The 11,451-nt window shown below is 46.1% G+C and overlaps 1 protein-coding gene across 3 annotated transcripts; it reads right to left on the bottom strand.

Moving 5' to 3' along the window:
• Nucleotides 1–2,117: 2,117 nt before the first annotated feature.
• Nucleotides 2,118–5,167, bottom strand: LOC135540371 (beta-1,3-galactosyltransferase 6-like). 3 transcript variants are annotated; one of them, XM_064966978.1, is made up of 4 exons: nt 4,837–5,167; nt 4,678–4,736; nt 3,927–4,476; nt 2,118–3,564 (listed from the first exon to the last, which is right to left on the bottom strand). In XM_064966978.1, exons 3-4 carry the CDS (start codon nt 4,464–4,466, stop codon nt 3,085–3,087), a joined length of 1,020 nt encoding a protein of 339 aa, XP_064823050.1. In that variant the 5' UTR covers nt 4,467–4,476; nt 4,678–4,736; nt 4,837–5,167; the 3' UTR covers nt 2,118–3,084. The 3 variants fall into 3 exon arrangements, with proteins under 3 accessions (XP_064823050.1, XP_064823051.1, XP_064823052.1); XM_064966979.1 differs by lacking the exon at nt 4,678–4,736; XM_064966980.1 differs by lacking the exon at nt 4,678–4,736 and having other exon boundaries at nt 5,111–5,144.
• Nucleotides 5,168–11,451: the final 6,284 nt, after the last annotated feature.

Raw genomic sequence — 11,451 nt, 5'->3', positions numbered from 1 at the left:
GAACCCTGCTGTAGGAGGTATTAGGGTTGAGGAACCATGCTGTAGGGGGTATTAGGGTGGAGGAACCCTGCTGTAGGAGGTATTAGGGTTGAGGAACCCCTGCTGGGGGTATTAGGGTTGAGGAACCCTGCTGTAGGGATTATTAGGGTGTAGGAACCCCGCTGTAGGAGGTATTAGGGTTGGTGAACCCTGCTGTAGGGGGTATTAGGGTTGAGGAACCCCTGTTAGGGGTATTAGGGTTGAGGAATCCTGCTGTAGGAGGTATTAGGGTTGAGGAACCCCTGTTGGGGGTATTAGGGTTGAAGAACCCTGCTGTAGGAGGTATTGGGGTTGAGGAACCCCTGTTGGGGGTATTAGGGTTGAGGAACCCCTGTTGGGGGTATTAGGGTTGAGGAACCCCTGTTGGGGGTATTAGGGTTGAGGAACCCCTGTTGGGGGTATTAGGGTTGAGGAACCCTGCTGTAGGAGTATTAGGGTTAAGGAAACCTGCTGTAGGAGGTATTAGGGTTGAGGAACCCCTGTTGGGGTATTAGGGTTGAAGAACCCTGCTGTAGAGGGTATTATAGGGTTGAGGAACCCTGCTGTAGGAGGTATTAGGGTTGAGGAACCCTGTTGTAGGGGGTATGAGGGTTGAGGAACCCTGCTGTAGGAGGTATTAGGGTTGAGGAACCCTGCTGTATGGATTATTAGGGTTGAGTAACCCTGCTGTAGGGGGTATTAGGGTGGAGGAACCCTGCTGTAGGAGGTATTAGGGTTGAGGAACCCCTGTTGGGGTATGAGGGTGGAGGAACCTTGCTGTAGGGATTATTAGGGTGGAGGAACCCTGCTGTAGGAGTTATTAGGGTTTAGTAACCCTGCTGTAGTGGGAATTAGGGTTGAGGAACCCTGTGGTAGGAGGTATTAGGGTTGAGGAACCCTGCTGTAGGGGGTATTAGGGTTGAGGAACCCTGCTGTAGGAGGTATTAGGGTTGAGGAACCCTGCTGTAGGGATTATTAGGGTTGAGTAACCCTGTGGTAGGAGGTATTAGGGTTGAGGAACCCTGCTGTAGGGGGTATTAGGGTGGAGGAATCCTGCTGTAGGAGGTATTAGGGTTGAGGAACCCCTGCTGGGGGTATTAGGGTTGAGGAACCCTGCTGTAGGGATTATTAGGGTGTAGGAACCCCGCTGTAGGGGGTAATAGGGTTGAGGAACCCCTGCTGGGGGTATTAGGGTTGAGGAACCCTGCTGTAGGGGGTATTAGGGTTGAGGAACCCTGCTGTAGTGGTTATTAGGGTTAAGGAAACCTGCTGTAGGAGGTATTAGGGTTGAGGAACCCCTGTTGGGGTATTAGGGTTGAAGAACCCTGCTGTAGAGGGTATTATAGGGTTGAGGAACCCTGCTGTAGGAGGTATTAGGGTTGAGGAACCCTGTTGTAGGGGGTATGAGGGTTGAGGAACCCTGCTGTAGGAGGTATTAGGGTTGAGGAACCCTGCTGTATGGATTATTAGGGTTGAGTAACCCTGCTGTAGGGATTATTAGGGTGGAGGAACCCTGCTGTAGGAGGTATTAGGGTTGAGGAACCCCTGTTGGGGTATGAGGGTGGAGGAACCTTGCTGTAGGGATTATTAGGGTGGAGGAACCCTGCTGTAGGAGTTATTAGGGTTTAGTAACCCTGCTGTAGTGGGAATTAGGGTTGAGGAACCCTGTGGTAGGAGGTATTAGGGTTGAGGAACCCTGCTGTAGGGGGTATTAGGGTTGAGGAACCCTGCTGTAGGAGGTATTAGGGTTGAGGAACCCTGCTGTAGGGATTATTAGGGTTGAGTAACCCTGCTGTAGGGGGTATTAGGGTGGAGGAATCCTGCTGTAGGAGGTATTAGGGTTGAGGAACCCCTGCTGGGGGTATTAGGGTTGAGGAACCCTGCTGTAGGGATTATTAGGGTGTAGGAACCCCGCTGTAGGGGTTATTAGGGTTGAGGAACCCCTGCTGGGGGTATTAGGGTTGAGGAACCCTGCTGTAGGGGTATTAGGGTTGAGGAACCCTGCTGTAGTGGTTATTAGGGTATTGGGGGGGGGGGTACAATAGGTATTTTTCTTCTGTGTTTATACCCATTTTAGTCAAATATTTTTCACAAAAATACATGTTTCAAAAACATTTTAATAGGTCCAAATATTTTAAACATTCATATTGAAGTAGTTTGACAGTAGGTTTAAAACAACACTGGTGATGAGGACACGGTCAAAGTCAGTCACACAATAATACAACGGTTGGTTTCTTCAACGACATTAACAGAAGCAGTCTTCACCGAATATCAGCTGGAAAATTGCCCGTAGAGTTGCTCAGCTGAACACAAACAGCTCTGTTGACCATCACTGCACTTAGTAAATACGTCAACCAAACACAGACAGCAGATAGGGTAAATCTCCCAACTGAACAGAACTCTCAGTAAGCAGGGGAGAGAGAGGCCTACAATATTACACATTGTCTCAATGCAACTCCAAATACCACCAACCCATGACTGGCTCATTCTGTACCATTGATCTGAAGCAATACACCCCATTTTCATATCAAGAGAATCACTTCCATCTCATTCATAAATAGGGCCACTTGCACTTAAAGAGAGTCTCCAGGACATTTTAAACAGATTCAGGAATGACTCGAGTCTTTTCATTGTCCAACCAGAAAGCGGAATACTGGTTCCTTTTAAGTACACTTTCTCCCAACATACATGTGCTGTTATTAATAAACGATGGTCTCCTGTTGTGTGGCTGCACCCAGTCAGGTCCACTCTCCCAGTCCTGTACCAGTGTGCTTTAGGACAGTCAGCAAAGGCTCCAGAATAAATAAATAAATAAACATATAGAAAAAGGGAATGGGGATCAGTGTTTTCCTCAGGTCTTTTCATAGGCGGGCTGCCATAACAGACATCTTCTATGGAGGTCAACTGAAGGCAGCACAATATTTTACAGGGAGGGGGGGGGGGGGGCACCACAGAACGGAGTAAGGCTTTTAGGGGGAGCACCACACCGCCTGGGTAACCGTAGTAGGGGAAACACTGATGAGAATTACATGGGTGGACAGAGTGAGGAAGGTTAGGGGTTATAGGTCAGGGTATTCCATCCTTCCTCTGGCAGCACTGTGAGGGCGGGACACTCCAGTCGTACACGTAGCTCAGGCGGAGTTTAACCTCTTCCTTACACAGCCTCCCGTCTCTCTGCAGCGTCTGCTGTTTCTCCAACATATCCTCCAGGCTCTGCTTGTGAGTCACCATGTATTTATTACTACACCCCCGAGACTTGTACTCCGTGTCGAATCGAGGGTCGTGTGTCCGTTTGACGTCCACCGGGGCTAGCCACGCCCCCAGTGACACGTCCTCGCTCTGCCACACCTTGAGGTAGGCCGTGTTGATTCGGATGTAGTGTACGAGGTCGCAGGAGAGCAGGTAGCCTCCACCCAGGGCGTAGGGTAGGTAGTAGTCACACAGCTCCCAGGCCGACTCCCTCCACTTCCCTGCTGTCTTCACGCGACCGCGGCCTGAGAAGAAGCCCCAGTACAGCCGGCTGGGTTCTTTAGTCTTCAGCTCCTCCTATAAGATTAGGAGAGATTATACGTTATTGGCTGTTTGCACATACAGTTTTACAGCACAAGCTCTATATATAAGCAATAAGGGCCGAAGGGGTGTGGTACATGGCCAAAAAAACACCGCTCAGGGCCATTTTTAAGCACGTAATTAGAGCAGGAAAAGTACATGTTTTGTCATACACCTGGTATACAGTCTGATATAGCACAGCTTTCAGCCAATCAGCAATGAAGGCTCAAACCATCCAGTTTACAATAAACATTATGTTCCAAATGGCACCCTATTCCATATGGACCCTTGTCAAAAAAATAGTGCACTACATAGTGAAGAGGGTGCCATTTGGGATGCATCCCATATCAAACACATACCTTCAACAGGTCCAGACGAGCAAAAGTGTCATCGTCCGCTTTTAACACAAACTTAAAGTCTACGTTGTGATCTAGCCAGGAATACATATGCAGCAGCTTCAGGGTCAGGTTCTCATACGAGTCTCTCAGCGCGGGGAGTAAGAGCAGGTCTTTGTGCCGCCCCTGCTCTGTGTTGATGTTCTGCATATCCTCTGCGGGCAGACCCTCGGTTCCCACCACGAACATAGCTAGAACCTCCGGATCCTTCTTAGCCAGCCAGGTACTACGGATGATGCTCCTGCGCTCTGTGTACTTGGGTCCTGTGGTGATGAGGACCACCAGGAAGGCCGAGAGGTCTTTGGGGCGTGAGGGGAGCTCAGGGTGCTCTGCTCGGGGCTGGGAGTGGGCAGCGTGGGGTGCTAGGCCTGGAGGGTCGGCCTGGCCCTGTTTTAGGGTCTCAGAGGTACACTTGGCGAGGAAAAGGAGGACAACAGCAAAGAGGCACACTCCTCCGATGGCCAGGGCCGTCTTGTGACGACACACGACGCGGACCAGGCTCATGGTGCTGAGACTGAGAAGGAGAGAGATGGGAGAGAGACGGGATGGAGAGATGGGGGGGCAAGAGAGATCTGTAAGCAACAATGCATGTCTGTTCATTCAGTTAACAATAAAGACAGCAGTCAATGAATGTCTCCCAGAGAAATGAGGTAGCTAGAGAGAAATACATTCTAAAGTTAATCAACAATTGAACAGACAGCTAACTTAACGTTACCTAATCGAACTCGGCAAACAAATCAGTGTTAAGCAGACCACCCACAGCTTGCCTGCAACCTGGTTAACGATAACATTACCCGATCAATCTCATTCCATGTAAGCAACGGAAAGCCTGCTCATTGCATCAAAACAAAGGCGGGAATATAGACTACAGTACCTGAATGTGTCACACAACGCTAGATGTTTAATGCATCGATGACAGTTACATGGACATTGCTTCTGTCTGTAGCTAGCTAGTTAGTTAGCTAGCCGAGATAGCACAAATGGGGAAACGTTAGCAGGCTCGCTAGCTAGCTTAATAGCTATCGAGGAATGAGGATTTGATTTACTGCTCACTTCACTAGCTACAAAATTACGCGAATGAATAAAATCATTAATCAAAAAGAGCAATCCTTTTGTGTAGCTAGATGAACAGCTCGCTCGTGAACTACCTCCGCTAGACGTTATTTTGGACTCAACTGGTGACACGCAGTAAATACAAGACCGACGGTGAGTTCAAGACAACACGGAAATCGGAAACATTGGACCTCAGACTTCAGTTTATTTAACACAAATGGAAAGTCGGAAGAAAATATTTTTTTACGTTCATAAAAATCGGAATTACAAATCGGAAACTCAGGCATCATCAGAGAGCTACAATTTCTCCAATCTGGACATCAATGACGTCTCCGTCACAAGTTTCTTCCTAGTCTGAGTTTGTTTTTTTCCGAGTTCCCAGTTGGTTTGAAGGCAGTATGTGATGACGCATACACTTCACTGCTGGAAAGACACGCCTTTGGTGCCTCCCAGTGGATACAATTAGAATGAGTTTAACATCTGAACTACAGCACAGCACTGATTTAAATCCTATGGAATGTACTGTGTGCAGTGGTGTAAAGTACTTTAAAAAAAATTCTTGAAAGTACTACTTAAGTATTTTTTCAAAACTTTACTATTTATATTTTTGACAACTTTTACTTTTACTTCAATACATTCCTACTTTTTACTCCATAGTTTTTCCTTGATACCCATAAGAAGTCGTTACATTTTTACAGGAAAATGATCTAATTCACACAGTTATCAAGAGAACATCCCTGGTCATCCCTACTCCCTCTGATCTGGTGGACTCACTAAACAGACTCACTAAACACATGCTTCATTTGTAAATTATGTCTGAGTGATGGAGCATGTCCCTGGCTATTTGTAAATAAAAAAGAACTGGAAAATGTGTCCATCTGCTTTGCTTAGTATAAGGAATTTGAAATGATTTATACTTGTACTTTTGGTTTTGATACTTCAGTATATTTTAGCAATTACAATTACTTTCGATACTTAAGTATGTTTAGAACCAAATACCTTTACTCAAGTAGTATTTAACTGGGTGACTTTCACTTTTACTTGAGTCGTTTTCTATTAAGGTATCTTTAATTTTACTCAAGTATGACAATTGGGTACTTTTTCCTTCCACTGATTGTGTCAAATGGAATGTGGAACCTCCCAACTGTTTGTTCTTGTTCTTTGTTAGTTTTGTGGGTAAGAAACCATAGAGATTTCTACCTCCAATTTCTACCTCCATTCTATGGCACATTCTATGTTCTACCTGTTCCAATTTTATGTTCTACATCTATGTAAAAGGAAGAGCCCCTCTGGTTGGTTGCTAGGACACCATTGTTAAATATTTCGTGACCAGGTATGATCAAGCATTCCATTAGATATAACATGTAGTGTGACATGACAGTGTTGTCCACTGTCAGGCTCTTGTTTCTACCAGTAGCAGACACAGCCAGACTGTCAGGCTCTTGTTTCTACCAGTAGCAGACACAACCAGACTGTCAGGCTCTTGTTTCTACCAGTAGCAGACACAGCCAGACTGTCAGGCTCTTGTTTCTACCAGTAGCAGACACAGCCAGACTGTCAGGCTCTTGTTTTCCAGCTGACACAGCCAGACTGCCAGGCTCTTGTTTCACAGCCAGACTGTCAGGCTCTTGTTTCTACCAGACTGCCAGGCTCTTGTTTCGAGTAGCAGACACAGCCAGACTGTCAGGCTCTTGTTTCTACCAGTAGCAGACACAGCCAGACTGCCAGGCTCTTGTTTCTACCAGTAGCAGACACAGCCAGACTGTCAGGCTCTTGTTTCTACCAGTAGCAGACACAGCCAGACTGTCAGGCTCTTGTTTCTACCAGTAGCAGACACAGCCAGACTGCCAGGCTCTTGTTTCTACCAGTAGCTGACACAGCCAGACTGTCAGGCTCTTGTTTCTACCAGTAGCAGACACAGCCAGACTGTCAGGCTCTTGTTTCTACCAGTAGCTGACACAGCCAGACTGTCAGGCTCTTGTTTCTACCAGTAGCTGACACAGCCAGACTGCCAGGCTCTTGTTTCGACCAGTAGCAGACACAGCCAGACTGTCAGGCTCTTGTTTCTACCAGTAGCAGACACAGCCAGACTGCCAGGCTCTTGTTTCTACCAGTAGCAGACACAGCCAGACTGCCAGGCTGACTGTCAGACATGGACAATAAAAAGGCAGCAGAGGATCTGACTGATTACTTGAAAACATTCTTTGGGAACAATCTTCAAAAAGAGCTACTGTAAGTGCACAAGTAGCATAGAACTTCGGCAGGATTTGTTTTTCCTTTGGGATACGCTCCTTTACCCCAAAAAAATTGCTGAAGGAAGCTGTACATTTACACAATAAATCACATTGAGTTGTTTCTGTGTTGTTGTTTATCAGGAAAGCTCCCCCATCCACTGATGATGTCTTGGCTCCCACCACTCACCTCATCAGGAAGAGAAGAGAGGAGCTGGACATACACGAGGCCATGGAGGCCCTTCAAGAGGTGATACGCACGCACACGCACACGCACTGACTTCTGACCCTTCACCCGCTCCTCCTGTGTCTGTGTCTATATACGATGTGAGCAAATGAGGTGAGATAAGGGACGCACATTTGCAGTGGAAGCGCACAGGAGCAAAATAAATAAAATAAATACACTGACTTCTGACCCTTCGCCCGCTCCTCCTGTGTCTGTGTCTATCAGGACTTTGCCATGACCCTGATGGCCCAGCGTGTCAGAGATAAAGAGCTGGAGGAGAGGGAGGTTAACTTTAAGGAACACCTCAGTAACTTCAACACATTTCTCCAGGTAAGTGGAGAGGTCTGATAGTAGGACCTTAGTAGTAGGACGTCTCAACCTATTGCCTGTTCTGACTCTTTCAACCAATCACATACTTTATTGGCTTATTTTAGGCTTGTGTATCAGTTAATATTTTCCATTGAACTCAGAGACAGTAGTTCCACATCACACAAACTGATTCCACTCAGCAATCCCCTCCTGCCTTTTTCAGGAGACTAAATTGAAAAACGTCCGTGCATTGAAGACAGCAGTGAAGGAGAGAGAGCTAGCTCGTCAGAAAGCAGCGAACCTACTCATCCTGAGACAGGAGCTCAAGGCTCTCACTAAAGAGAGAGAAAAGATTGCCGCTCTTGTAGAGAAACATGAAATCTACCCCCGCTTTCTAGATAAAGTGGTCAAAGCCAGCAAGCAGGTATTTTATTTATTTATTTATTTCACCTTTATTTAACCAGGTAGGCTAGTTGAGAACAAGTTATCATTTACAATTGCGACCTGGCCAAGATAAAGCAAAGCAGTTCGACACATACAACGACACAGAGTTACACATGGAGTAAAACAAACATACAGTCAATAATACAGTAGAAACAAGTCTATATACGATGTGAGCAAATGAGGTGAGATAAGGGAGGTAAAGGCAAAAAAAGGCCATGGTGGCAAAGTAAATACAATATAGCAAGTAAAACACTGGAATGGTAGATTTGCAGTGGAAGAATGTGCAAAGTAGAAATAAAAATAATGGGGTGCAAAGAAGCAAAATAAATAAAATAAATACAGTAGGGAAAGAGGTAGTTGTTTGAGCTAAATTATAGGTGGGCTACAGTGCCTTGCGAAAGTATTCGGCCCCCTTGAACTTTGTGACCTTTTGCCACATTTCAGGCTTCAAATATAAAGATATAAAGATATAACATAATTGAATTGAAATTTGCCGAAGTCAAGGATTGGTAGGATGGTCAGTTTTACAAGTGTATGTTTGACAGCATGAGTGAAGGATGATTTGTTGCGAAATAGGAAGCCAATTCTAGATTGAACTTTGGATTGGAGATGTTTGATGTGGGTCTGGAAGGAGAGTTTACAGTCTAACCAGACACCTAGGTATTTGTAGTTGTTCACGTATTCTAAGTCAGAGCCGTCCAGAGTAGTGATGTTGGACAGGCGGTCAGGTGCAGGCAGCGATCGGTTGAAGAGCATGCATTTAGTTTTACTTGTATTTAAGAGCAATTGGAGGCCACGGAAGGAGAGTTGTATGGCATTGAAGCTTGCCTGGAGGGTTGTTAACACAGTGTCCAAAGAAGGGCCAGAAGTATACAGAATGGTGTTGTCTGCGTAAAGGTGGATCAGAGACTCACCAGCAGCAAGAGCGACCTCATTGATGTATACAGAGAAGAGAGTCGGTCCAAGAATTGAACCCAGTGGCACCCCCATAGAGACTGCCAGAGGTCCGGACAGCAGACCCTCCGATTTGACACACTGAACTCTATCAGAGAAGTAGTTGGTGAACCAGGCGAGGCAATCATTAGAGAAACCAAGGCTGTCGAGTCTGCCAATGAGGGTGTGGTGATTGACAGAGTCGAAGGCCTTGGCCAGATCAATGAATACGGCTGCACAGTAATGTTTCTTATCGATGGCGGTTAAGATATCGTTTAGGACCTTGAGCGTGGCTGAGGTGCACCCATGACCAGCTCTGAAAACAGATTGCATAGTGGAGAAGGTATGGTGAGATTCGAAATGGTCGGTAATCTGTTTGTTGACTTGGCTTTCGAAGACCTTAGAAAGGCAGGGTAGGATAGATATAAGTCTGTAGCAGTTTGGGTCAAGGGTGTCCCCCCTTTAATGAGGGGGATGACCGCAGCTGCTTTCCAATCTTTGGGAATCTCAGATGACACGAAAGAGAGGTTGAACTGGCTAGTAATAGGGGTGGCAACAATTTCGGCAGATACTTTTAGAAAGAAAGGTTCCAGATTGTCTAGCCCGGCTGATTTGTAGGGGTCCAGATTTTGCAGCTCTTTCAGAACATCAGCTGACTGGATTTGGGAGAAGGAGAAATGGGGAAGGCTTGGGAGAGTTGCTGTGGGGGGTGCAGTGCTGTTGACCGGGGTAGGAGTAGCCAGGTGGAAAGCATGGCCAGCCGTAGAAAAATGCTTATTGAAATTCTCAATTATGGTGGATTTATCAGTGGTGACAGTGTTTCCTATCTTCAGTGCAGTGGGCAGCTGGGAGGAGGTGTTCTTATTCTCCATGGACTTTAGAGTGTCCCAGAACTTTTTTGAGTTAGTGTTGCAGGAAGCAAATTTCTGCTTGAAAAAGCTAGCCTTGGCTTTTCTAACTGCCTGTGTATAATGGTTTCTAGCTTCCCTGAACAGCTGCATATCACGGGGGCTGTTCGATGCTAATGCAGAACGCCATAGGATGTTTTTGTGTTGGTTAAGGGCAGTCAGGTCTGGGGAGAACCAAGGACTATATCTGTTCCTGGTTCTAAATTTCTTGAATGGGGCATGCTTATTTAAGATGGTTAGGAAGGCATTTAAAAAAAATACCCAGGCATCCTCTACTGACGGGATGAGATCAATATCCTTCCAGGATACCCCGGCCAGGTTGATTAGAAAGGCCTGTTCGCTGAAGTGTTTCAGGGAGCGTTTGACAGTGAAGAGTGGAGGTCGTTTGACCGCTGACCCATTACGGATGCAGGCAATGAGGCAGTGATCGCTGAGATCTTGGTTGAAGACAGCAGAGGTGTATTTAGAGGGAAAGTTGGTTAGGATGATATCTAAGAGGGTGTCCGTGTTTAAGGCTTTGGGGAGGTACCTGGTAGGTTCATTGATAATTTGTGTGAGATTGAGGGCATCGAGCTTAGATTGTAGGATGGCTGGGGTGTTAAACATGTCCCAGTTTAGGTCACCTAGTAGCACGAGCTCAGAAGATAGATGGGGGACAATCAATTCACATATGGTGTCCAGAGCACAGCTGGAGGCAGAGGGTGTTCTATAGCAGGCTGCAACGGTGAGAAACTTGTTTTTAGAGGTGGATTTTTAAAAGTAGAAGTTCAAATTGTTTGGGTACAGACCTGGATAGTAGGACAGAACTCTGCAGGTTATCTTTGCAGTAGATTGCAACACTGCCCCCTTTGGCAGTTCTATCTTGTCTGAAAATGTTGTAGTATGGGATTAAAATTTCAGAATTTTTGGTGGTCTTCCTAAGCCAGGATTCAGACACAGCTAGAACATCCGGGTTGGCAGTGTGCTAAAGCAGTGAATAGAACAAACTTAGGGAGGAGGCTTCTAATGTTAACATGCATGAAACCAAGGCTATTACGGTTACAGAAGTCATCAAAAGAGAACGCCTGGGGAATAGGAGTGGAGCTAGGCACTGCAGGGCCTGGATTCACCTCTACATCGCCAGAGGAACAGAGGAGGAGTAGGATAAGGGTATGGCTAAAAGCAATAAGAATTGGTCGTCTAGAACGTCTGGAACAGAGAGTAAAAGGAGGTTTCTGGGGGCGATAAAATAGCTTCAAGGTATAATGTACAGACAAAGGTATGGTAGGATGTGAATACAGTGGAGGTAAACCTAGGTATTGAGTGATGAAGAGAGAGATATTGTCTCTAGAAACATAATTGAAACCAGGAGATGTCATCGCATGTGTGGGTGGTGGAACTAATAG

Source organism: Oncorhynchus masou, chromosome 5 (genome assembly GCF_036934945.1).
Source record: "Oncorhynchus masou masou isolate Uvic2021 chromosome 5, UVic_Omas_1.1, whole genome shotgun sequence".
Classification (NCBI taxonomy): Eukaryota; Metazoa; Chordata; class Actinopteri; order Salmoniformes; family Salmonidae; genus Oncorhynchus; species Oncorhynchus masou.
The sequence above is the reverse complement of the archived record's forward strand: the minus strand, read 5'-3'. Positions and strand labels throughout refer to the sequence as shown.

What these genes read in the sequence shown, in the direction of transcription:
- LOC135540371 (XM_064966978.1), bottom strand. Translation starts at nt 4,466, where the DNA reads ATGAGCCTGGTCCGCGTCGTGTGTCGTCACAAGACGGCCCTGGCCATC. An exon ending in CTCGTCTGGACCTGTTGAAG is followed by an intron (nt 3,565 to 3,926) that starts GTATGTGTTTGA and finishes CTAATCTTATAG; the next exon opens with GAGGAGCTGAAGACTAAAGA.